At 52.4% G+C, this 26,429-nt stretch overlaps 1 protein-coding gene across 5 annotated transcripts in view; it reads left to right on the top strand.

Annotated features, from left to right (window-relative positions):
- TTC7A (tetratricopeptide repeat domain 7A) overlaps window positions 1-26,429 on the top strand; it is a 135,266-nt gene that overhangs the window by 47,146 nt on the left and 61,691 nt on the right. For 3 of the 5 annotated variants that reach the window (XM_033175794.1, XM_033175796.1, XM_033175798.1), the window contains exons 6-11: window positions 5,545-5,623; window positions 6,452-6,609; window positions 7,193-7,256; window positions 18,001-18,138; window positions 18,705-18,788; window positions 23,411-23,515. In XM_033175794.1, coding sequence (XP_033031685.1) covers window positions 5,545-5,623; window positions 6,452-6,609; window positions 7,193-7,256; window positions 18,001-18,138; window positions 18,705-18,788; window positions 23,411-23,515 — 628 coding nt within the window. The remainder of the gene's footprint in view (window positions 1-5,544; window positions 5,624-6,451; window positions 6,610-7,192; window positions 7,257-18,000; window positions 18,139-18,704; window positions 18,789-23,410; window positions 23,516-26,429) is intronic. The other 2 variants (XM_033175795.1, XM_033175797.1) reach the window with 2 other exon arrangements.

Raw genomic sequence — 26,429 nt, 5'->3', positions numbered from 1 at the left:
TCCAGGGGTGAAGCAGTGGGGGCCTGGAAGGGGAGGGGGACTTTTCAGTGCCAGGGAAGCTGGTTGTCCCTGTTAGTGGCTCTCACTGCACTAGGACAAGTGCCTGGGTATCTCCCAAGAACAAGTACGTGAGCCGACTCTGTTCCTTTACCCAGAGTGGGCAACAGTCCATTTCTCTCTAAGTTGGTTTTTCCCTTCCTTCTGCCTAGACCTGGCAGCAGCTATTCTTTGCCCTGGGCCCAGAGTGAGCTTGGTCCATGCACATTGAACCAGGTGGGCCGTATGTTTTGTGCTTGTTCTTGTAATTTTTTAAAGTTTGTAAAGCAACATGTGCTCACTGCACCAAAATCAAACAATAGAGAAGGGAGTGGATGTGTTTTCTAAGGGAGTTCCCCAGGACTTTGGCAGGTTGTTCAGGCCTATGAAAGCACTGTCCCTTTCCGTGTGTGTGTGTGTGTGTGTGTGTATTTGCTCCACCTTTCCAGCTGGATGCCAAGTTGGAGAGGCAGCAAAGGCACCTTAGAAAGCCCAGCCTGCTGTTTGCCATGACCCCCATGAGGGATTCCATCAGTCATTGTGCCTTGTTCTAGCAGCCACCTGGTATGTGCAGGGCTAGGGGAGGACAGGAGTCAGACTGGTTCTCACAAATCTGGGGTTCCGGGGCCACAGTCACCCAACAGTGAATCCCGTTCTGAGAGCCTCCTGGTGCTCTGTGTCATGCTTTGGGGCACAGGGTAACCTCTGAGGCCCATTCCAGCCTCTCTGAATGCACAGCCTTTGTCCACTCTTAGCACCACCTCCTCAACCTTCCCCACTTCTATCCCCCGCCTCACTAGAAAGGAAAGAGCCCGGCACCTGGACAACATCCTCAGTGCCACAGGAGGGAAATGTCACAGCCCTATTCTGGGCTGGGAGTGAGGAGGAATCCTGTGTTTGAAACAGAGGATTTGGGTCTGCAACAGGAGTGAACAGTTTGATGACCATTTGAACTTCACCTGACCTTGTCCCCTGATTCACGCATTCAGCTCTTGGGATCTGCCAACTGGCTGTGCTCTTCTGGGTCTTTGACCGGTAACCTTTCATACACAGTTAGCGGTACCGGCCCTGGAATAGGGACATCTGGCCAGGGCCATATGCACTAGTATCTGTTTAGGTTCCATTCAGCCATCAGTTCCATGTAGTTTCTCATTCTCTGTTTTAGCTCAAACCCAGTCTTCCCCAGATATTTTTTGAACACTTACTGTATGGAAAACACTTGGCCAAGCTCTATCGTGAACAGAGCTGATGACCAGGCACTTGGTATGCAGCTGGCACTTTGTAAAGACTTAGCAAATTGAGTCCCAGGAGTTCTGGAGTTCACATGGTCAGGAAAAGAAAATGTAACCATGCTGGGTCAAGAGACAGGTGTCTTTCTCAGAGGTCTCAGGGTGAAAAGAAAGGAAAATCTGAACCCCTTTGTGCCTGCCGTAAGCCTGCCTCTCCCTTTAGGTAAGGGAGGGAAAGGCAGGCATCTTCCGGGCTCTCTTTTTCCTGTTGGAACCTAGGGATTTATTTATTCAGTGGTCATTTCTTGAGTACCTTCTGTGCACCACACATTGTGCTGGTGCTGGGATAATGAAGCCTACCTCCCTCACCAACCTCATGGGAAGCTGCACGGACTGAGTGAGGCAAAGGAAGGGCTCTGTGAAATGTGCAGCACTGCCTGCTGCCGCCTAGGGGCCTGGGGAGCTTGCCAGCCCCTTGCACATCCCACCTAGAGGCTCCCCTAAGGTGAGCCGTGTCCTTGACCCATCATCACACCCACATCTCTCTTTCTGTTCCTGGCCAACCAGGCTTTCCTTGACTTGGAATAAATGGCTTCCTGGCTTCTCCCCATGCAGGCTGTTTCTGGGCCAGGGTTGTTTGAGGCCCTGTTTGGGTATTGTTAAAAGTGGGCAGCTTTGCTCAGAAAGGTCAGCATGAGAGACGAGAACAAAGAGATCTTTCAAGCTGGCCTCTGGCAGGGCAGCCAGGAATGGCTCGGAAAAGCCCCAGCTCCACCTGGCACTGGCAGCTTCAGAGCTGTGACGTGATTGCTCAGGCTCATGGCCATCTGCAGAGCCCTGGAGAAGCCCCGTTGTGTGCCTTCTTATTTCTCAGAGGGGTAAGCTGAGGCAGGGGGCATTCCCAAGTCAGTGTTAGCTGGGACCCCAGATCTCTCCCTGTACAGCCCTAGACACTATGATCTCTGTATTTTTTTTTTTTTTTCTTGAAGGGCATTCAATAAAAATTGGGATTTACCCAAAACATCCCTGAAGGTGATTATTTGGTTTACTAAAGAATTCCTGGGAGCTTATATGCCAGAATCCCTTACAGATTTGAAAGTAGTAAAAAGACACAACTTTTAGATACAGAATCTTAAAATGCATAAGATGCAATGCTGATGTGCTGATTCCTTGAGAGTGTGTGTGTGTGTGTGTGTGTGTGTGTGTGTGTGTGTGTGTTTTGGAGGGGAATCTGCGTTTCTCCCAAGCTTCCAGGTAATGCCAGTCTGCTGGTGCAAGAGCGTTGATGATGTAAAGGCTAAAGGCTGAGCTCATTCAGCAATGCAGAGAGAGGACAGTCCTTGCGGTGGAGTGGGAAGAAGGGACCACAGTCATTCTTGGCTTTGGCCTCTTGATAGCAGGTCCCAGGACCTGCCAGCGTCCTCTGGGCCACAGGGCCCTAGGCAGCCCCGGGGTCCAGCTCTCTTCAGCCTATTGCTGTTGGGCCCAGCTGCCAGGGTTGTCTTAGACTGATATCCCAGAATCAGCCAGTTCTTTTCTCTTCCGGGAGCTCATGAGGCCTGTCCTTTTACTCAGTTTACTGCAGTCTGTCTTTTTCCTGTCTTCTGTTGGTGGCTGGTGCTGGGCTGTCCCCTAAGCTGGCCTGGCCTATGGGACCCTTCAGCTTTGTGACCACCTTCCTCCTACCAGCCCCCAGCCCCACAGAGGACAGAAGAACAGGATTCCTGGTAGATAAACCAGGCCCAAGGACAGGCCTGGGCCCCCCACAGGAAGCTTCTTTGGTTCCACTGAGGCCTCTGTCTTGGAAAATAACCCAGAGCTAGAGAGCAGGCCATAGGCCCAGAGATTGGGACTACAGGCACAGGCACCACCACAACCCAGCTAATTTTTATAGTTTTAGTAGAGATGGGGTTTTTACCATGTTGGCCAGGCTTGTCTCAAACTACTGACCTCAAGAGATCTGCCAGCCTCAGCCTCCCAAAGTGCTGGGATTATAGGCATGAGCCACCACACCTGGCCCACCCCAGAGTCCTTAATTCAGCAGGTCTGGGTGGGGGGGTCTCAGAATTTGCATTTCTAACAAGTCCCTGGGATACGGATGCTGCTAGTCCAAGTACCACATTTTGAGGCCCTCTTGTCTGAATTATCATTTCTGTCCAGGTGTGGTAGTGGCTTATGCCTGTAATCCCAGCACTTTGGGAGGCTGAAGTGGGAGGATCACTTTAGTCCAGGAGTTCAAGACCAGGCTGGGCAACATAGCGAGATCTCATCTCTGCAAATAAATAAAATAAATTATCATTTCTTGGAGTGTGGGACGAGTACTTCTAGTGACACACAATGTGGTTTTAAGTGATGTGCACACTAACTTTTTAAAAATACTTCTGTTATTATTAAGGGAAGGTGAGTTATCTACTCACCTTAAAAGAAGAAGGAAGATATAAGGAAAAGTATGACATAAATAATAGTACTGGTGATAGGCAGCTAGTGGTAAACATAGTGAATGAGGTATGCAGTCTACAGAAGTCTGGGAGACACTGAGCTAAGTGAAGTCCTCATTTTACAGACCGTATCCAGACTTGATGGTCTCTAAGGGGGCTGAGGTTCCCTGTCCTGCTTGCCACTCCCAGGTCTTCAGAGCACTTGGCAGGCTAGGGAAAGTCATCGTAACTCTGATCCTACCCCAAGAGTCTCCATTCTCAACTCTGAAGAAAAGGGTCTGTGTTGGTAATGTTGGTAGTTTGCACGTTTTTTTGCTTTCATGTCCTGAGGCCAGAGCTTTCCAGAAGGCAAGGGACTTGATCTGCAAATGTATCCTTTCATGGCTGCCAGGCCCCAAAGCCCCCAGGAGCCTGTTTTGTGCATGAAATTGAAGAAGGGGCTTATGTAACTTTCCTGGCTGCCAGTTTGGGCTATTCACCCTCTAATGTTAATTTTTCTAAATTCGCTGGCCCAGCAGCCTCTGCTTTCCCTTGTGTGGTGTGATCCAGGGAACCCCCTGAGCAGATGAGCAGGGCAGCCCTTGCATTTTCCTGAGCATGTGCTATGTGGCAGGAGCTGCTGGGCGCAGCTTTAGGAACATGGTAGTGATGCGCCTGGCCCTCAGGAGACCACAGTGTGCAGTGGTCAGACCTGCAGGTGGAAAATGACCTTGAGAGGTTTTACTTGCTTCACAAGAGGAATTAACAGGCAGGGCAACATGGGGAGGGGTCTGGGGAGGCTTCGTGGAGGAGGTGACATTGGAACTTGCTTTTGAAGGATGAAGTGGGGAAAGGCTGTGTAAGGCAGTGGAAGAAGCCAGTGCCAAGACTTGATATAGGGGATTGCGGTCGTTCAGACGGGACTTGCTCTAGTGCTGGGGGCTGAGGTGGGAGAAGGGTGAGAAGCAGACCCTACAGCCTCAGATGCTATGCTGGGGGCCTGGACTGGATTCTGTGAGCCCTGGGACCACTATAGGGCTGGACTTGAGAGAATCCAGGTGACCTTCCTGCATCCACTAGACCCCCAAGGTGCAGAGGGAGCAGTGTTTCACATTGCAGGCCACAACCTGTTAATGGGAACTCAAGATCTATTTAGTGGGCTGCAGCCAGCATGTTATAAAACGGGGGTAGAGGGAGAAGGAAAATGGAAAACCTCAGTGTTGATTGCACATCGGAGAGATGGGTATTGTGTCGAGAAACTTCGGTTTTATGTCAGGGAAGTGTGTGTGGATACTGGGTTGCAATGTGAGATGTATTTCTCACTATGGCTCACACTTTTAAAAGCTTTAAAACTATTTCAACGCACAGAAGGCTGACTGGAAGTGGTGAGACTGGCTGGTGTGGTCATCAAGGCCCAAGGTGAGGCAGGCCAGCCTGGGGTCATGGTACTAGGGACAGAGAGGGGAGGATGGAATCCAGCATTGACCAGATACAGCAAGTGAAGCTGGAAAATTTGAGGCTGACTCAGGTCAGAAAGTCACCAGCCCAAGGCTCTTGGGCCAAGGTCACACCTTGTTTGAGATACTCAATCTTGGTACCCCTTTGGTAGTAAACTGGAAGCCCAAGTGCTGAGGGGAAAGAGGGAAAGGGACTAGGGGAAAAGGGATCCTCCTTCCTTTATGTTGATGTCCTGGGCCTCTACAGTCCTGGTGTTACAACTCTTAAGTTTTCACTCCAGTTATCGAATGTGTTCAAATGAAACTCTAGCAGGCAGCTCCTCCTGGGATCTGCTGGTATGCTGAGAGCATCCTTCCTTGCGAGCTAGGCTGGTAACAGCTCTACTTCTGCCATCCTCCCACCAGGAACATCGTGAAGGGTGTGAGAGAGCTCCGGGAGGTGCTGCGGACTGTGGAGACCAAAGCAACTCAGAACTTCAAAGTGGTAATGTGGGGTGCTGGTGGTGCTGGCTTATTCAGGAGTCAGTTTTGGTGGGAGACAACAGAAGTCCTTGCAGGGAACCTCTGAAGCAGGGGTGGCAGTAGGTCTCCTGCCTGCTCATGGCAGAGGTTGGTAATCAATCTCAGCATCCTTTCCCACGCAGCCAGGGAGGTGCAGCCTCTTTCTCCCTGCAGCACTGCAGATAGCCCCTCATGTTAAATCAGATTTCAGATCTACTGCCAGCCCTTCCCCGGGCAAACTGTGTTGACAAACTTGCTACCACCACTAGCAAGGTGCTATGCGAACTTTTAGGGATTTGTTTGCGATCCTAATAAATAACAGTGACCCTGCTTGCCTGCCCCAACACAGTCCTGCCCTCCTAGGCCTTAGTTCGTCCAAACCAGAGCCACAGCTGCTTCTCATGCTGTAATTCTCAGTCAAATAATCAGAAAGGCACCTGGGAGAGAGAGCTACCCGTGCCTGTGGCATTATGCTCTTCCCAACACTGCAAGAGCCTGCTGAATACTCAGCGTGGGGCTGGGCTCCAAGGGGTCAGGAGAGGGAGAAAATACTCCTCTTGTCTAGGAGAGGAGAGAAGAGAAAAGATGAGGTAGGAGCTGTCTGAGGCCAGCAGAGGGGTGGGAGCCCCAGTGTTGGAGGGACTGAAGGAGCAAGGGGGCTCCCTTGGGAGCGGGGTTGGGGGGCCTACGCAAAGGGCTGCACATTGCAAGGGGGGCAGATTTAGCTGGGTGACTGGCAGAGGGCATTCTAGGTCATGCTGGGGTAGAGCTGACAACCGTGTCTGGGTCTGAGTGCTTCCCTCTCTGCCAGATGGCGGCCAAGCACCTGGCGGGGGTCCTGCTGCACTCCCTGAGTGAGGAGTGCTACTGGAGCCCCCTGTCCCACCCTCTGCCCGAATTCATGGGCAAGGAGGAGAATTCTTTCGCCACGCAGGCCCTGCGGAAACCTCACCTCTATGAAGGAGACAAGTAAGTTCTGCCTGCCCTGCTGCACCTCACCAGTCTCACATGTCGCGCAGGGTTCTATCCCCACGGGTGGCTTTCTCTTCGCCCCATGCTCTCCTCCAGTCTCCGCTCAGCACACTGCCAGGCAGCCTCCTCAGTCTCAGCAGGAGCCAGATCAGCTAGAGAAGGCAGGTGTTGGGGTCCCGGTTGTGGAGATAATCCCATAAGGCACTCGGAGGCCAAAGAAATCATTTGGAGGTTACCTGTCTTCCCAGTAGTCCTGTCTGATACACCTCTCTCTCACTTGTGCCGTTCCTCGAAGGTGGGGTCGCTCGTTGCCCCAGCCATTCCCTGCGGTGCTGGTGCAGGGAGGAAAGCTTCCTCCCCAGGAGCGTCCGTACTATTCCAGCCCAGCAGCCACCGCCCACCGCGGCCTTTCAGATCCAAAACTCTGAGGCATATGGTATCCAGTGCCCGTGAATTATGCAGGAAGGGGTCACCTTACCAGGCTGGTGCTGACTCCAGGGCAGAAGGCTGGCATGGTGGGTCAGTGGTGCTGTCTGGTGAGGTGCGTGCTCTAGCCAGGCCTGTCATTTGTGTCTTTCAGCCTCTACTGCCCCAAGGACAACATCGAGGAAGCCCTCCTGCTCCTCCTCATCAGTGAGTCCATGGTAAGCTCCAGGATGTCCTTCAGGGGCCTCTGGCCCTCTGACCCTGTGGGGAAGGGCTGTGGGGCCCAGGTACAGGCCATCCGTGACCTACCCAAACTCTGTCGCCAGGGATACTCCTAAAGTAGATGCCTCTTGGCCCTGGGCCTCCATACGGCAAGTCTTGCTCATTAGGTTTGGGATTGGCTATAGAAGGCTTCATTTGGAGGCCTGCATTCTGCCGCCCAACAAGTAGAGACTGAGTACCTGGAGCCACACCCATCTCTTTTGGGATTGAAAAAATGATCATCAACAAGGTCACAGTAAAATGTTACATAGCTGTGTGCTGGGTGCCGTGACAGATATGAGAACATGGCAGGTAGGGAATGGAAGGAATGTACACTTTGGAGTCAGAAAGCCTGGAATCAGGTTCCAGTTCTGCATGTTAGCTGAGGGCTGGGGCACATCACTTATTTTCTCTGAGCCTCCGTTTTCTCCCCTGTAAGATAACAGTACTCACAAAGGTAAGCGTGCCTATGGAAGGAGTTCATTTAGTCACACAACAGCTATTTATTGAGCATCTACTTTGTGCCAGGCCCTACTCTAGATGCCAGAGATGCCTCAGCAAACAAATGGAGAAAAGTCCTTTCCCTCATGAGCTTACATTCTAGTGAAGAGAAGCAGGCAGTAAATTAATCAAAAACTACAGTATGCAGGGTGTCCACGCATGAGCGCTATGGGAAAAGAACACAGAGCAGAAGACAAATTGTGCTAGACAAAGCACACATGAAGTTGGCTGTTTAGACTTTTCTGTAGGACCCACTGCTCATGTCCTGGGCAGGAAGATGAGGCAAATGCACGCATGTGGATGCACGCACACTCATGCATGCACACATATGGTGGCCATGGTACCAAGGAATGTTTGCCCAGGGCTAAGCACTTTGGAGGCTCAGCATAAGGAGAGTGCAGTGTGGCTGTGTGTTTGAGGAGATGGTAAGATGAAGGATGGACTGGACTCGTTCAAAGAGGGCACAGGAAGAGTGGAACAGGAGCAGCAGAAGCCAAGCACAGAGAAGTCATCTACATGGTCAGGTCCAAGTCCTCCGACCAAGGGGCCCATCAGAGCTGGTGAGCTGGGAACCACCGGGTTGAGAAATTGGTTTTTAAAAAAACAATGCATCTGAGTGTATGGATGCGGAGGTTAAGAAACCAAGACCCCATGAGCGGGATCCCTGAACAGCCGGAAATGAATGTTCCCTTGGATGTCTGGGACCTTGCGATGCCAGGGCTTGCTTAGATAGCGTTGGTGATCAGATTACCTCTGGTGCCTCAGGCCTCCCAGCAAATAGGAGCAGGCACTGGGCTGTGGGACAGAGGGATTGCATCCTGCCTCAGCTGGGGCTGTTCCGTGTTGGATCTGAGAGTTTCTGTGTAGGGTGTGGATATTTGGATGGGAATGCCAGCTGGCCAGGGTGTTGTCCTAAAATGTTTGCCTGTGAGGTGGGTAAGTGGTTGCCCAGGGGAGGGGCCATCTCACTGGTTAGCGGCTGTGGAGATAAGAGGCACCATGTGCCACATCTGATTTTCATGGGAGAACAGTGTGCTTTTTACTTTTAAAAATGGGCCCTTACTCTGACCACAGACTGAATCCTGTACAGACCAGTACTCCCATCCCGTCTCTACCATTTCACCACGTCCACCCTCCAGTGAGACTGCACTGGAATTACCTGTCTGGAAACAAGGGTTTTTTTGTTTTTGTTTTTTTTTGGTTTTGTTTTGTTTTGAGACAGAGTCTCCCTCTATCATTCAGGCTGGAGTGCAGTGGCGCAATCCTGGCTCACTGCAACCTCTGCCTCCCAGGTTCAAGTGATTCTTCTGTCTCAGCCTCCCAAGTAGCTCGGATTACAGGTGTTTGCCACCACGCCTGTCTGATTTTTGTGTTTTTAGTAGAGATGGGGTTTCACCATGTTGACCAGGCCAGTCTCAATCTCTTGACCTCAGGTGATCCACCCACCTCGGCTTCCAAAGTACTGGGATTACAGGCGTGAGCCACCGCACCCAGCCTAAACACCGGTTATTTTGTAGCCTTTGTGTACTGAGGCTTCCAGTGCAGTTTACAGGTAGGTGGTGAAAGGCTGAAAACAGGGTCATCTGTTAGGTCCTTTCTCAGCCAGGGAGGTTCCAAGCTGATTAGGTGAGCATTATGTTGAGTCATGTGAAATTGCCTAATTTTCAATTGCTTATGACCTGCAAAAACAACAGTTTCATAATAGTTCCCTCTAATACTATATGTTCCCATCTTACAGATGACAAAAGTGAGGTCCAGGACAGGTATGGCTGTTGGTCAAGGTCGTATACTAATAAGCCTTGAAGCCATGACTCGAACATGTCCTTCTCCCTCAGCAGTTTCCAAGCCCCAGGACACAGGGCTCCTGGACTTCCATCCTGGTGCTTCCTTTGCCCACTACTGTGATCCTTGGTCTTCTCAAGTGTAAAAGGCCAGGGAGGTGACTTTGGGGATCAGAGGGCTTTGTAAAAGGGACAAGCCTGTCAGGGTAAGGATGGTCATAATTTTTCTCCTGGTAGGGAGTGAGGCTGGGCTCCATCTTCCCAAGTCATTTTCTGTAGCCTCTGCTTGATCAAAGTCCTCAGGACAGAGTTCAGATGCCTTTCAGTTAAGGCTGTCCACCCACTCCCAAACCCTCCAAGCAGAGAATGGCCTTTTACAGAAACATGGCCCATGCTTGGAGCCAGGTGGGTTTTCCTGAGTATGCATTCTCCTCCAAGCAGCTCTTTCCCTTTTGCAAGACAGTGTGGCTGGCAGCCTGCCTCAGAGACTAGGGGTTAGGGGGTGGGTGAGTCTGGGTTGGCTGGCCAGGCGGTGTCCTGGGAGATTCCCTGTGGTGTAGGAAACAGGCACTGCGCAGACACTGTTTGCACTGAGGCTGGGAGGAGGCGCCTCTTGTGGGACTGGCTGGTTTGTTTACCCTTATACCCAGCCTGTTAGACATTCAGAAACTTGAGGGATTTGGGGGAGAGTGTTGGCAATGTACTTAGCTTTAGTGTTTCGTCTGTGGTGACCTTTTCCCCGGGTGCTGGATCTGGCCTCTGTGGCTGGGAATGGTTTCTCCGAGTGGCCAGACCTGCCATTTCTCCTGCCTTTGTTTTAAATTCTCCTTCCCTCCAGTCTCATTCTTGAACAGTGAGAGGACTAGGGTATGGGTTCCACTCTACCAGCTTCCCAAGCTCCTGCCCTGATACCTCTCAGCTGAACCCCAAGGCTCCATGTACCTGCAGGGTTTTCCTCATCCCCCTTTGATGTTGGCTGGGTTTGGCTGCAAATGATGGGCTTGGAGAGAACCCTCTAGAACAGCAGCTGTTGGTCTTGGCTACTATTTAGGTTCTCCTAATACCTGCAGAATGTGTTATGCTGCAGTGAAAGCTTTTCCCGCAGGGCCAACCCAGGAGGCATCATCATCATTGCTTCCACCTCCAGGACATCCAGAGCAGCTGCTGCAGGAAACAGTGTTTGCAGGCTTCCTTATTTTGTGGTTTGGAACTTAGAGGAGTGGCTGTGTGGTATGGGGCTGTTACTTTGGATATGGTTTTTATTACAAGCTGACTATGTGCGATCAGAATGAATGAGGGAGACCTTGTCTTTCAAGAGGTAAATAGAAACCTTACTAATGCTTTCACAGGAATGCAAGGAGGATATGAGATGTAACTGGTTGAAGATGATTTGTGTTCTAGACCTAGTTTTGAGTCTTTGAGGCCAAAATGGCATTTAAAAATCCACCTACTTATCATTGATTCATTCATATATCCATCATCTACCCACTTTCCCATTTATCCTTCTGGCCATCTACCCTCCCATCATTTCTCCATCCACCCATCCTCCTACCCACCATTCATTCATCCACTTATTAATCCATTCATCTATCATCCATCCATCCACCCATTAATCCATTCATCCACCATCCATCCATCCACCCATTCATTCATCCATCTACCCACCCACCCACAAACCATGCATCCCCCTACCCATTCATCCATTTATTCATCTACCTCCCATTCATCCAACCACCCTTTCATCCATCCATCTACCCACCTTTCATGTATCCACCTATTCATCCACCTATCATTCATCTATCCACCCATCATTCCATCCATCCCCCATTCATCCATCCAGCCACCTACCAACCCTGCATCCACCTACCAACCCTGCATCCACCTACCATTCATCTGTTTATCCATCCACCATGTATCCATCCATTCATTTACTCATCTATCCATCCACCTACCATCCATCCATCTAATCTAGTTCGAGCAGCTACAGCATGCAGGACCATGCTCAGCACTGTAAAGACAATGTTTAATAGTTCAATCATAGTTCCTGTCCCAAATGGACTCCCATCTACTGCAGTTTGTTCCCAGGGATGTGGAGGAAATCCTGGTCCCCAAATCAGAAGGAATGATCCCAGTCTGCTGAACTCAAATGTAAATGCTTGTTTTTGAAAGAACTGTGTATCAAACCAGCCTGATTTTCTGAAACAGTTGGGGAACTAGGAGATACAGGAATCTTTATTATTTCTAAAATACTGGTCTGGGACATAAAAATATGTGCTAAAGTAAACTGAACCCTTGGATCCCTGTTTCAAATCGCTGGCGAACAAGTTGCTGCTCTTAGCAATGGAAAGGGTACAGAGCCCTGGTGTTGAGAGAGTGGGGTGGATAGGTAAGTCTCTGAGTCTTGGGGTTTCTGCAGATTAACAGACTTTGTGCCGTGCCCAATGCTGGGCATCTAGCTATTTGAATCTTGAATTTACCATTCATAATCTGTGTGGCCTGGGTGAGCTTCTTACCACCCTGAGCCTCGGTTTTCTCATCTGTAAAATGGAGCTAATAAGGTCTCTCTTGTATGACTTTGGTGGATTAAATAAGAAAATGAATGTGAAGGTGCCTGGTACCTTTTGGTTCTTCAATATGTGCTCATTTTGTCCTGATAAATACTTGATTCTGACTTAGTCATTTTTGAAAACATTTATGTTCAGGTCTGATTGGGAGATAAATTGGATTAAGGATGCCATTCGGTTAAAAAAACAAAACAAAACAAAAAGTGCTTCCTGGGCTTGATTCCATCAGGGCTTCAGCAGATGAGCACAGATTGTTTCAGCTTTTGGGATCTGGTTTGCTCTAACACAAGGCCCTGCTCTGCTAAAGGCTGAAGCGGTAAAGGGTCTGATAACACTGCCAGCTTAGAGCCCTTGGTTCAGTGGAGGTGGGAGAGCCTCTCTCTAACTGGCGGAAAGAGCTGTTTTTTCTGCTGCAGGAGCCTGATGCAGCAGGAGCTTGGAGGCTGGCATGGGCCTGGCCTGGGTCGCTGGGTGGATGGGACATGTCACAGAGCATGTTATTTCTTGGCTCTGTGGACTGGCAGCTCAAGAGCCAGTGGTAATTATGTCTGCTGATGGGGACGACAGCACAGGGGGAGCATGACAGTGTCCTCCAGGGAGAGGGCGGGTGTTGGGTACAGATGCTGCCAGGAGACTTGTTTCCGGGGTAATTTTGCGGAGGGTGGGGGTGGCAGCAGCAGGCCCTGAGCCTTGTTCCTTGGCCAATGGAGAGCCGGTTTTTGAGAATGGGGTTGATCAGGGCTTTGGACTTGTTGCCCAAGGAGCATGTTCTTTGTAGAGAAGCAGTACCCAGGGCCTGATGGGGGAAGCCTGACCTTGTGTTTTGCTTCAGTTCTTTTATAAGCAGAGCCAGCCCAGGGTCTCTTACGGCATGGATGAGGCTATTGGACACTTCCTTGGAGGTACCTGGAGGCAGGGAAGGAGCTGGAAGTGAAGTCAGAATGTCTAGGCTCTAATTTAGGTCCCAACCCCCTGTCTCATGTGCATTGGAAAGCTTACCTGGCCTCCCATCTGTAAAGTCTTCCCACCTGTAAAATAGGCTGAGAGTACACAGAAGATTATTCTGAGCATTTTGAGATGCCGTACAGAGGTACAGAGCATGCTCCACATGGTAGTTCCCTTTCCTTCTCTTAGACTGGAGCCCTGTTTATGACCAGGGTTAGAGAAGAGAAACAGGGCTGGGCAGCAGGAGAGGTTAGTGCTGCCTGTGGCCCTACAGCCACCGAAGGATCAGGACTGGTCTTGTATCTTACTAGGTTGGAAAAAGCTGGCAGAGGAGCCCCAGGCGTCTAGAGCTCAGGCAAGCCGCAGCGGTCCCAAACTGGCCGACTGAGGGAAGTGGGGGTGGTTCAGCCTCAGCTCCCTGGGATCTTGCGCAAGGTAGTTCACTTTCTGGGGCTCAGTGTCCTTATCCGCAGAGGGTGGGGGGTAGTCAGTGATTTCTTCCCTGCCCCACCATGGGGTTACTGTGAGGCCAGATGAGATGGTGGATGTGACAATTTAGCTTCTAAAAGAGGAATGCGGGCCGGGAGCGGTGGCTCAAGCCTGTAATCCCAGCACTTTGGGAGGCTGAGGTGGGTGGATCACTTGAGGTCAGGAGTTCAAGACCAACCTGGCCAACATAGTGAAGCCCTGTCTCTACTAGAAATAGAAAAAAATTAGCCAGGTGTGGTGGTGGGTGCCTGTAATCCCAACTACTCGGGAGGCTGAGGCAGGAAAATCGCTTAAACCCGGGAGGCGGAGGTTGCAGTGAGCCGAGACCGAGCCACTGCACTCCAGTCTGGGCAACAAAAATGAGACTGCCTCAGAAAAAAAAAAAAAAAAAAAAGTAATGCGTGTCACACACATAGAGCTGGCTATTTGACCAAGAGTAGCCCTTGCCTTAGGTTTCTCGTGGGCCAGCCTGCCTGTGGCCTTTCCCTAAGGTCCCGTATTTGCTTCATGGATACTTGGTCAAAGACCAGAAATGTATTATGCTCGCCATGCTGAGCTGTTGGGTGATGGGTGTATGGGGACTAGCATTGTTTCTTTGGCTTCTCCTCTTCTGACCTGCCAGAGGGCTTGCAGTGAATGTTCTTTAGTCTAGGAGGGGCTACCCTAGGAGAACAGCCAGAAGGACAAAGGCTGGGAGCCGGACAACTACACCAGCGCTAGATTGAAATCCTGGGATGAAATCCATGGATTCAACAGAGCAGTGCGTCGCCAGCGCCGGGCAGCCTTGGGGTGGGTGTGGGGATTATGGCAGTGCACACTAGGCAGGGAGAAACCAGAGGAGAATATTCTGCCATATTCTAAGAACAGGGAGAAAGAGACGGTGAGAAGATTTAGTGTTCATGTATTACTTTAAAGGTCACAAGTGCATTCACATCTGTTACTGCATTTGATCTAGAGGATGTTCTAATGAAAGCAGGTCTGAGGCCACTTCAATGGTGGAAGAGAAAGAATGTAGCTGGGACTAGGTCAGAGCTACTGCCAGAGCATGGGGGTATACCATGTGGCCTCAGGGCAGTGAGCCAGGGAGGAGGGAACAGGACAGCTGGAGGTGCTGGGAGGGAACTGATGCTCCCATAGTGTCTGAGGCCCTGGACCCTGAGCTGCACATGAATTTTATTCTGCTGTGTCTTACCCACCAGCCCCCACGCCTGCCTTTTCTCTGTCCCATTTCCCCCTACCCCACCCTGTTGCCATGGTTACACACACAGGCACTGCCCAGCAACCACCAGGAATATTTCACTTTGGCCCTGCCCCAAAGCCATAGTAACCACTCAGCCCACTTCCACTTCTGGCTGGGGAATCACAGCCCTCTCTTGCACAGGCCCCAGTTCACACAAGTCCTTAGGACCCCCAAGGAGCCTTCCTGGCTGTCTGCCTATTGAGGGCCTATCACCAGCCTGAGGATTTGTGCTGCTGCTGCTGCTGCCACTACTGCTAGACTGATCCTCTCTTCTGTTCCTATTCTTCTGACCTAATTAACACCCAGTTCTGAAAATTCACCCCTCCCTCTGCCAGACACAAATTCAGACACTATTCTCTTAAAGGTCAAGGTCTAGGGTGGACAGGGGGAGGTTTCCACTCCAGGCCCAGAATCTTTCTCTCCTGAGTGTCACACCCTGCAAAGGCAGGTTGAGTCAAGTTCTGTGTGTGCGGTTATGCCTGGGGCCAGGAGTCTAGCCAGGAGCAAGAACTGGTGAACCAGATGGGGGCGTATGGGCTGAGGTATGGGCCGGGTTGGGGGAGGACTGGAGAGGCCTGACCTCTCCTGGTGAGATGAGTCAGGGATGGTGCTGTAAGAAGGTGGTCCTGAATGGAGTTTTGAGGAGCTAGAAGGTATCCAGGTTGACAGAGGGAACTGCAGCATGACCGAAGATGGGCCATGGTGACTGTAGGGACCAGCAAGGGATTCCATGTCACTGGAGAGAAGCTGGCCAGTTAGGCAGCCCCAGAAAGGAGTTTAGACTTTATCCCGATGGCCATAGTGATGGCTCGCGGCCCACTATCCCCTGAACAAGATGGGTCTGCACGGGCAGGCAGGCGGGTCCCCAGACCCTGGATGTGTCCAGCCAAGCTGCTTCCCACCCCTGCAGACTGCCTGTCCCCACTCCCTCCCATCATAACCTCTCACTCCCACCAGAATTCCAGGTCAGCTTCCACTCGGGGATGTGCATTCTGTACTGCTGCTCCTTCCTGTTCTCCCCACAGACAGAGCCTCTGTGCCCCATCCTCTCACTCCTGAGCCACTCCTGCCTGGTGGAGGCCGCCCCTGTGGGTCCCCACCCAGGATGGCCAGAGCTGGGGAGCTGCTGGAGGTGGCAGAGTGGGGCGGTACATCGCCAGGGATAGAACAAGGGCTGTATTCCTAGTTGGCTCAGGGAACTAGCTCCTGCCAACCCTCTCCTTAGAATTTCTTTTCTCTTCCTGTTGGTGGCTGTGTGGGTGGACTTCACTGGGAAGGAGGGGGATTTCTTGGCACCTTCTTTCTCCACTCCTCTCCTTCAACCCTTTGGAGCTCCTGAGTGGCTCCTGTTCCACAGGCTGACTCCAGAACTCAGCCTTGCCGGGATTTCCGGGCATCCCGGCACCCTCTCCTGGGCCATCTGAGTCCATGGGGGCATGGGCAGCACTCACCAACTGTGGCAACGGGGCAGCCATCAGAACCCCTGACCACCAGTCTCTCAGTGACCAAGCTGTCCCCCAGAGTGAGTCACCTCCTTGGGTCTTGGAGGTGTTCTGGCTTCCAGAGGCCTCTAGGAGGACACACTCCAGCCCTACACTGCAGGACACACCCAGAGCCTGTGGTCTGGAGGCCTCAGGGGCTTGGGCTTCTGCCTCCAGCCCCTCACCTGGAGGAGGGGAGAGCAGTCCTGCTCAAGGGAAGCTATGAGGCCCACTTGCTGCACAGGAGGGATGGGGTGGCTCTCATGAGGGAGATCTGGGTTTTTAGGGCTGGCAGCTCCTTTTTATTCTGTTAGGAAGGCTGAGTTCTTGGTCTTGAGGTCCTGCGTATGGAAGCAGAGGAGAGCAAGTCCCATTGCACAGAAGGAGACTCAGACAGAGGGAGGGAGATGCAGGAGAGAGCCCCATTTGGCAGAGGGGAATGGGCAGGAGAAGGGAGAATGCTGGGGGCAGCCAGCAGCAGCTCTGCCCAGCTCCCGCACAGCCCTTGGAGTGGGGATGGGGATATGACTGTTTCTGGCCCCAGAGTGTCCTCTGCCTAAATCCCTGCCCTGTGGCTGCTCGGAGGCGCCCATGACCCCTGCAGTGGGGGAGCCTCTCCCCTTCCACCCTGTCTCTTTTGCCCCCAGCCTGCGTGTTGTCCCCAGGGTATAGAGGTGGGCAGAGGGGTGGGACCACCTGCACAGACCAAAGAACAAAAGAGTCCCACATCCTTGATGGGGGGGCTTCTGGCTTGGTGATGAGGAGCTCCCCTCTTGGAATTAGGCAGAATTTCCCACTCATACAGCACATTTCCCTCTCCTACCCCCACTCCCAGCAGCCATCTGGCAACTCTGTGAGCTACTGAAGTCCTTGGCGCTGGATGCCAAGAGCGGAGTTCTTGAGTGTGGGGAAGCTCTCCCTGGGGAGGGACGGAGGAGAGTTTCCATGGTTGGAAGGAGCCTGGAGAGGGTCCAGGCTGGACACAGAGGGGAAGGGAAGGGGGGCTCTGGGAATGTCCTTGTCAAAGCTACTTGAAAGACTGAAGAGGAAGAGAAGAGGGCACTGGGGGCCACAGCCCAACCTCCTTCAAGCAGCAGAGCCACCTACCCGATCCAGGCACTTTCATATCTTAGCCAAAACTCTTGCTGTAATTGTGAGAATTGCAAACACACCAGGGACTGTTCCATAAAATGACTGGCCTGTGCTCCTGAAAAATGCCAGTGTCATGAGAGAAAGGTGGAGGGCCTCTTCCAGATGCAAGGAGATTAAAGAGACATGGCACCCAAATACAAGGTATGATCCTGGACTGGATCCTAGAATGAGAAAAAGTAACCAATTATAAAGGGTAATAATAATTCTGTAGAGAGAGGAACATTGAGGAAGGGTTTTCGGTTATGAGACTATTCTTGCAACTTTTCTGTAGGCTTGAAATTTTGTAGAATAACAAATTTAATACCAGAAGCTTGACCTCTCAGAACTGCTCCCTCACCCAACCTGGGCTAAAGGTGGAGGATTTTCTGTCTTGGAGCGGGCCTTTGTGGAGATGAGAAAAGGCCATTTCTGAGAGTGTGGCCGTCTTTCTGGTCTGGGTCAGTGGCAAAAAGGTGATAGTGTCTGGGCCAGCAAGGTGGGGGCCCCTCGAAGACGGACACCTGCTTATCTGCTGTCCTCACTCTTACCAAACAATGTCCCACCCACAGGCCACTCGAGACGTGGTGCTGAGCCGGGTGCCAGAGCAGGAGGAGGACCGGGCAGTGAGCTTGCAGAATGCTGCAGCCATCTATGACCTCCTGAGCATCACGTTGGGCAGAAGGGGACAGTATGTCATGCTCTCTGAGGTACGGCCGGCCATGCAGCCCATCCCACTCCCCAGAGTCAGGCAGTCTGTAAAGGAAATCAGATGGAGCCATTTGTCCCTTCACCTGTCCCTCCCCTGCCAGGCTGCTCTGCTGCTTTGACCTTGGCAAGTTGTACAAGTCTCAGCTTCCTCACTGGTGAAATATGGGCAGTTAGAGAACCCACCTCACAAGATTGTTGGGGAGAGTGCATGTGAAAGGCTGAGAACAGCGCCATGCACAGTAATAATAAATGTTCCCTGCTATTTTTATTGCATGTCTATGTTTTGAAAGCACTTTCACAAATCTTACTCCATTTGCTCTTTGCTATCACCCTGTGAGATCATTCACATGTTAAGGAGGTGAACTGAGAGCCCGAGAGGGTGAGAGACTTGAGCAGGGTCACACAGCATGCGAGAGGCAGGAACTGGGTTTCTGCAGGGTGTCTCACAGGAGCCAAGGGTGGGCCTCCTGCAGCCTCCCAAAGGCAGTGACTACCCTGGAAGGGTGTGGGTGGCTGGAGTGTGAGGACCCCTGGTGAGTAAGTGCTGACTATCTCCCCTCCCCAGTGCCTGGAGCGAGCCATGAAGTTTGCATTTGGAGAATTTCACCTTTGGTACCAGCTGGCCCTCTCCATGGTGGCTTGTGGGAAGGTAAGGTCCAGGGGGTGCTAGGGGTTGTACACTCACCCTCAGGGGGCTCTGCTGAGGTGGACGGAGGGGTTTTCTGGCCAGGGGAGAGGGTGGGGACTATCCTGCAGCTGGTTTGAACCTCCAGGAGAGTGAGGGGCGTGGGGTGGGCTACACAGACACCTTGTGTGAATTCCTGTCCACGTGTGAGCTATGAGTGTGCCAGTGTGCAGGTGTGAGTCTCTGGATGCTTTTCTCTGAGTCTGCGTACATGCACGGGAGCACTGTAACCTCTGTGCTGAAGAGCTAATAATGTGACTGCATGTGGCGGACATGAGGTGTATCGAGGTGACGGAATGTTGTTCCATGCGGGCTGTAGCTCTCATCCTGTCCACTGAGTATGGCGTCAGGAAATGGCCTGCTTGTGGACTGGAGACTTGCCTCAGAGGGGAAGCTTAAAGGGTGGAGCAGAGCAGCAGCACCCACAAGGGAGTTTGGAGGGAGTACTGCATGACGCATGGGGCCAGGAGCACCTGGATGGGGACAGGGCCCGGCGGGATGCTGCCCAGAGCAAGGAGCACCAGGCATGAGTTCACTCTGTATCCACCCAGCTCCGGTGCCATCACCCCTGCTTTTTGCTCTGATCAGAATTATACTTACATAAGCCTCTATTTTAAGCAGTGACATGAAAGGAAAACCTTTCTGGAGCTGAGTTCTGAGGGTGTTGGGGCTGAGGATGCTATGAATGCAGGAAATAAGGTGGCATGAGCTTGCAGATTGTTCCAGGAGCTGTAAATATCCAGAGCCCTTTCATGGGGCTGAGGGAATTCCTCGCCCCCCTGGCCCATCTGTGCCACGTTCCATTTCTGGCCCCGCAGCCGTCTCTCAGGAGGGCCCTCCCAGCTTGCCAGTGCCTCCTCCACGCATGAAGGGTGTGCCAGCCAGCTCGGGGCCTCAGCAGCCAAGGCAGGCCAGGTCCTGGCAGGGAGGGGGAAGAGGAGCAGGTGCTGCAGCCTGACTGTGGGGAGAGGCTTTCTGGGGAGCCTTCCCTGCCCCCATCTGCTGGGCATGTGTCTTCCCAAATCTCTGTACTCTCCCCCATCACATCGGACACCTCACAGAACATCTTGAAGTCACAGCATGATCTCCTTGGCTTTGTGCTTAACAGGGTCTTGTTGAGGCTCGGGGAGAATTCAGAACACAGGGCAAGGCCCCGGCCCTTCAAGGGTTAGGGAGTGAGAGAAACCCTCCTACAGAACTGCAGGCAAAGGAGACAACGTGGGCAATGGTGGAGGGGGTGGAAAAGATGAACCAGCAGTGGGGATGGGGACAGGAAGGTATTGAAGGCAGCGGTCAGCCTGGGGTAGTAGGGACAGGGCCGGGAGGAGGTGGGGCTGGAGCTTCCATGGAGCCTGGGCAGACAGCTCACAGTGGCATGGGCCAGTTCTTCCTGCCTCTGGGAAACACAGAAAACCCATCTAATCTTGGGACAGTGAGTACAGGTGGGAGAGGCCTAGGGCCAGAGCAGTGATTCGAACCCTTCTGTGGGTCATGGACCCCTTTCAGGAGGTAAGGGAAGCTGAGGACTTCTGCTCAGAAAAATTGACTGCACATGCAAGTTAGCTTTACATCCGAGCAGCTCCTAGAAGCTCCCCAGGCTCAGTCAAAGGTGTAATGATATCCTGGGAGGTAAGGAGTCTTCTGCCACTGACTAGCTGGACTCAGAGAGATCCAGACACAGCCTGGCACCATCCCAGCATCTAGGGAGCTGGTTTCACGACTTGGCTCCTTCACAGACCAGCAAGGTGGCCCTGGGAGTGGGCTTGCATCAGGGAGTTGAGATTGGCCAGTTCCTCATGCATGAGGCTCCATGGGCTGGAGACACTGTGTGTTCGGTGCAGCAGGAGATTGTTCTGGAGAGCATTCTCCACCCGCCTTGGGAACCCTGCCCACCAAATCAGTCTGCCTGATTGTCCTAGGCAGCCCTCAGGAGTGGCCAGACCTTGCCTTTGCTGAAAGCGTAAGGTGGAATCAAGGGCCTGTATCTGTGATTGTGCCGAAAGGCCTTCCAGAAGGTGAGTCTGAGCAGTTGAACCTGCAGGAATGATGGATGAGTTCTGTGGCGTGATTTAGGTCGTTCCTTCTCTTGGTCTCTGTGCGGCAATTGCATTGGCTGTGTTGCTAGGTAACCAGCATGACAAAAAAAAAGCTGCTGCTCCCGCTGCTGAGTCCTCAGATGGCTCCTTAAATAGCAGCGTTTTTTGGTGTACATGGGGGTGGAATGCAGAGGGTCAGGGTTAGAGAACCCTGTATGGCAAGGATCCAGAGTTTAGCAGCCATGAGAAGGAGGCTGAGGAGAAGCCTGAGGCTTGCTGGGGTGTGGATGGAGGGGCCAAGTCCCTGGGGAGGGACTTGGAGTGGTGTTTCCAGGGCAGGGTCTCAGGAGGAGGTAGATAGCCTGACAGTGCCTTCAAGCCCCTCATACCCCGTGGCACCTGCCCACACTGGGCACGTTGTGGAGTCTCCCAGCCTGCAGGAGCTGGTCACCTGCTAACACCCTTTTGTGCTTGGCCTCCTACCCTCTTGTTTCCAGAGAGAGCCATGGGGGTGGTGGCCTTTGTTGTCTCTCCTACCCTTTCTGTGGGGTCCTTTGAGGAAAGAGCCATGGCCTCATCCCCTTCCCTGAGTGACCCCACAACCCCTAGCCCAGTACTGGGTTCAGAGCATACCCTTGGCAAAGACACCTGCAATTGACCTAATAAGTCTGAGTCAAAGCCCAGGGAAATCTATCACGTCTGGGTTGAGAAAAGCTCTTCCTTAGATGGCGGGGAAAATGGGAGGCCAGCTGGAGGGAGGCGGGGTGTCCAGGGTGGACACAGACCATTCAGATCCTAGCTGTGCACCTGCCAGTTGCTCATACCCTGCTGCGGACAGGGGAGCCTCCCAGAGCCTTCATTTCCTTCTGTACCTCCAGAGTTGCTGGGGGGATATGAGAGCTAATTAATGGGGGATTGCTTGGCCCACAGTAGGGCCCAGTACATGGGAATTGTCATAGTTACACACAGGTATCTGCAAACCTGGAGGCCACACAGGTACAGGGGTGTACACACTGGGAGGATTACTGCTGAGTTTCCTGGAAAAGGTTCCAGCCCAGAGAGAGAGAGAGAGAGAGAGAGAGAGAGAGAGAGTGAGTGTGTGTGTGTGTGTGTGTGGGTGGGTGTGTGTGTGTTTGGGGTGGGTGGGTGGGTGGGCAGGGAAACAGGAAACAGGCCTCCTTTCTGGCCAAAGTGATCATCGTAGAGGCAGTGTAGGGTAGTGATTAGAGCCAGGCTACGTTCAAACCTCAGCTCAGCCATTCATAGGCTGTGTGGCTTTGAACAAGCTACCTAACTTTGCATTTCAGTTTTCCCACCTGTACCAAGTAAAGTCAGAGTATCTACATCATAAGACTGCGTAAAAATTAAATCACTTGGTATTTAAAATGCACTTAGAACAGGGGTCTCCAACCTCTTTTCTGTAATGGGTCAGTCAGAGAGTAGATGGTTTTGACTCCGCAGGCCCAACAGTCTTTGGCAACTATTCCGCTCTGCTACCGTATCAGGAAAACAGCCATAGACAGTATGTAAATGAATGCACATGGCTGTGTTCCAGTAAAACTTTATTTACAAAAATAGACAGAGTGCCAGATTTGGCCTGTTAACTGTGTTTTGTCAACCCCTGACTTAGGACAATGCCTGCATATCCCAAGATCTGGATAAGTGTTTGCGGCTGCTGTCCTTCTCATTACTGTTATTGGTAACATCCCTGTCTGGCCGTGGCTGCCCACCACCTCAGCCCTCCTTCACACTTGGCTGTCCTCAGCAGGTCCAGTCTGAGCCTTGAAGCCTGGCGGGATCCTCAGATTCCTGTCTGGAGGTTCTCTCGGGCTCTGCCAGTTTAGAATATCTCCGCTTCCTCTCCACCAGCCTTTATACGACCCCCAACCCCTGCCGTTGGCCATGCCTCTGGAGTCCTTATTTATTTATTTATTTTTTTTGAGACACAGTCTCACTGTGTCACCCAGGCTAGAGTGTGGTGGCACAATCTCGGCTCACTGCAACTTCCACCTCTTGGGTTCAAGCAATTCTCGTGTCTCAGCCTCCCGAGTAGCCGGGTGTGGACACACGCCTCCACAGCCGGCTGATTTTTGTATATTTTAGTAGAGATGGGGTTTCACCATGTTGGCCAGGCTGGTCTCAAATCCCGAGCTCAAGTGGTCAGCCTGCCTCAGTCTCCCAAAGTGCTGGGATTGCAGGTGTGAGCCACTGTGCCCAGCCCTCATTTAGAGAGCCCCTTTCTACCTCTAAAATTTCTGTGCTTGAAATTTGAATTCCTTTTGGAGAGCTTCCATTTGTTGTCATGTTAGCGGTCATCATGTTACCTAAAGAGCAAGGGTGACAGCTTCTAATCTTCAGATGAGGAAACTGAGGCCCAGGGAGGGATTTGCCTGCCGACACTGCCTGGGCTTCTCTGCCCTGGCCCTCTTCCTGGCTCCTGAGAGCAAAGGGATACAGAGCAAGGCTTGGTGGTTTGGGGAGCTCGCCCCACTGTGGGCCCTTGAGATCCAGGGCTGTGAGTGACAGTGTTTCCTGCTGTTTTTTCTGCAGTCAGCCTACGCCGTGTCCCTGCTGCGGGAGTGTGTGAAGTTGAGGCCCTCGGACCCCACTGTGCCCCTGATGGCCGCGAAGGTCTGCATTGGGTCCCTTCACTGGGTGAGTGAGCTGTGAGGGCAGGGGCCAGAGGCCTCCTGTGGGGAGGGTGGCAGCAGCTGACTGTGAGTGGGGTGTGCACGTCTTGGCATGTATGTGAGGGTGCATGTGGAAGGTGGAGAGGATGGGAGCTATCAGGCAGATGGGCCTGGGCAGGGAGAAAGTCTCTGAGAAGCCACCAGCCTCCATCTCGAAGGCAGGGTCCCCTGACTCAGGATGGTGTCTGGTTTGTGGTTCAGCCTTGAACTGTGGCCTCCAGAGAGTGAAATATAGGGAAGTAGAGGTGCCCGCCACCTGCCCAGCAGCAGGGTAGTAGGTAAGACCTTGAGTTACCTGGACCAGCCCCATCATTTCTGAGGCTTCAGATGATCCTAGCATCTAATTTCCAAGCGGTGCAAGGCACGATTCGTGGGGCAGAGCTGCTCTTGGCGACATGGGAAGGTGGTCTTTTCTGTCAGCCCCTCTCCTTCCTCTTGGCTCTAGCCCTCCAGGGCCCTGCCCTGTGCTCCGCTGCTTGCTTACTGCTCTCTGCAGAGGCAGCTGAATTGTTAGGAGGCTATGGCTCCAGGTATGCCCGCTCCCCAGTTGGAGGCCTTTACTGCAGGCACCTGAAGACCCCCCTGAGATCAGCAGCTTGAAGTAGTGAAGGAGAACAGGGCCAGGAGCCCAGGTTCCCCGCCTTGCTGTGGTCCTCCTGCCCCAGGTCTGCTCAGAGGCTGCTCCAGGCCTATGGGGGCTCTTGGGCCATGGCACTGGGCCCCAGCAGTGGGGCCTCTGCGCAGGTATCTCTTCCAGCTGGGGGCTCACTTCTGGACAATCTTTGCTTTCTTCAGTCCCAGTCAGCTTGCTGATTTCAGCCTCCTATTTCTACTCTCTCAAGCAACACAGAGCAAGTGCATCCTCCCTCCCACACGGTGGATATCAGGCCCTTCCACACCCACATGTCCCCAGTTCTTTCATCTGCTCTCTGGGCCCAGGGTCTCCTAAAGTGGGCACTTCCCCTGGAGATGGCCTCCCTGTCTTCCTGTTGGCCTGACACCTTCAGCCACCCCCTCACCATTGTGTGCCCAGCTTGTTCTAAGGCAGCAGGGCCCAGGCTCTGGGTGCATACAGCAGGTGCTTCGTAATTAGCAACCTTTACAACTCTTCTTACCACTTTCCCTCCTGTACACAAACAAATCATGGATTCTGGGGAGGGAGGCAATGAGCCTTCCACAAATTCCATGTTCCAACCTTTCTTCCCTAGGATTGGAAACTGGCCCCATCCCTCTGCTGGGTCCCCTCCTCGTCATCGCAGCAGGGCTCGCCTTCTCTCTGCTCCAGGGAGTCAGTCCTCCCAAGCACAGAGAAGCTGGGTGAAAAGAGCACCTGTCCCGTTTTCCACCTGGTTCTCAGATCCCTGTGTCTGCAGTGCCCCGTCCCCTCTGGCTGATCAGGAAGAGGGGAAAGTGTGGCATCTGGCTCATGTTCTTTATGCTGTCATTTAGGTTGGGGAGAATTTCATGAGATCAATCCTGTAATAGGCTCTGGGCTTTTGGAAGGAGCAGTGTAATGAGGTAGTTAAGAGTTTCACTGCCCACCCACTGGGTACCCTAGAGTAAGGCACCTAACCTCACTGTGCCTCAGTTTTCCCATCTGTAAAGTGGAAACAGTAAGTCTCCTCAGGTGGGACATAAATGAATGACCAAGTAGGGAGAGGACTGGACAGGTCAGGGAGGCATCATGGAGGAGGCGGCCTCAGACTGGACTCAGAGGGCGAGGGAGGATACAGCAGGGCCAGAGCCAGGCCTTTGCTTTCCCCCGCCTCATGAGTATCAGGGAACCCTTGGTTCCCAGGTCTTTTGGGGAAGACAGTTGGCACCCAGAGGTAGGGAGAACTTGTGAGCAAGCACTTTAGATGTGGGCGGCCCATGGGTGCTGAGCACATGCAGCAGAGGATGGAGATATGAGCCAGAGTGTGCAGAGCAGGTGGGCTCCCTTACCCCAACTCAGGCCGCTGCTTGCTCCCTGGGTTTCTGAGAGGGGCCTCAAGCTCATCTCTGAGATGAAGCCCAAAATACCCATTTCTGAGGGGGTGTTGCAGGGGAGGGCATCTGTGCCCCTCAAGGCTGCCAGCTCTGAGGTAGCTGTGGGTCCACCCAGCCAATGGCCGCCCTTGCCAGGAAGCCCTAAATTTAGGTCTTCCCACCATGCAGGAGCTGTTTCCCTCAGCAGCATAATTACAGTAATTATGTGCATTCAGATTACATGGTAATAAAATTAGGATCAAATCAGTCCAAATTGAAATCAGATGAGTTAGGAGCAAAGTAATCAATGACAACATAAATAGAAAAGCCCAAAAGGAAACTTAAACATGCAGACTTGTCATCAGAATTGAGGAGAAGGAAGGGTGAGCTGTTTAACTTCGGCTGGGCAGCATATTTGGGTTTAGGGGCTAGTTTGAGCCAGGGTTTAAATCAGGCACAGGCTAGAGTGATGTCCCACGGGTGGCCTGGGGGTGGACTCCTGGCAACCTTCCCTGACCTGGAAGCTTCACCTCCTGCACTTCCTACCTGTCTTGGATACAGATCACGTCACGTTGTGATTATCTGTGTTTCTTGAGTGCAGGAATTATCTGTCTTTTCTTTGAAACCCCAGCCCAGGATTCAGTGCCTGGTGCTAGCTGGGTGGATCCTTCTTGCCGATGCACACATTCACTTGGCAATGAATTCTGTCGTGTGTGGCACATGACTTCCCAGCTAGATGAGGAACTTGCTCACTTGCCATGTCTTGCACTCTGACCCCCTCTCCCCTACAGGAAGCCTTCATATAGTAGGTGCTATACTAGTAACTGACCAAGCGACACACACCTCAACTGGCCAGGAAGGGACGGGATGAGGGATCTGTATTTGGTTTGGGGGTTCTCCCAGCACTCTGC

Source organism: Trachypithecus francoisi, unplaced genomic scaffold (genome assembly GCF_009764315.1).
Source record: "Trachypithecus francoisi isolate TF-2019V2 unplaced genomic scaffold, Tfra_2.0 Lachesis_group17, whole genome shotgun sequence".
Classification (NCBI taxonomy): Eukaryota; Metazoa; Chordata; class Mammalia; order Primates; family Cercopithecidae; genus Trachypithecus; species Trachypithecus francoisi.
Note: the sequence above shows the minus strand (reverse complement) of the source record. Positions and strands in the feature narration are given on the sequence as shown.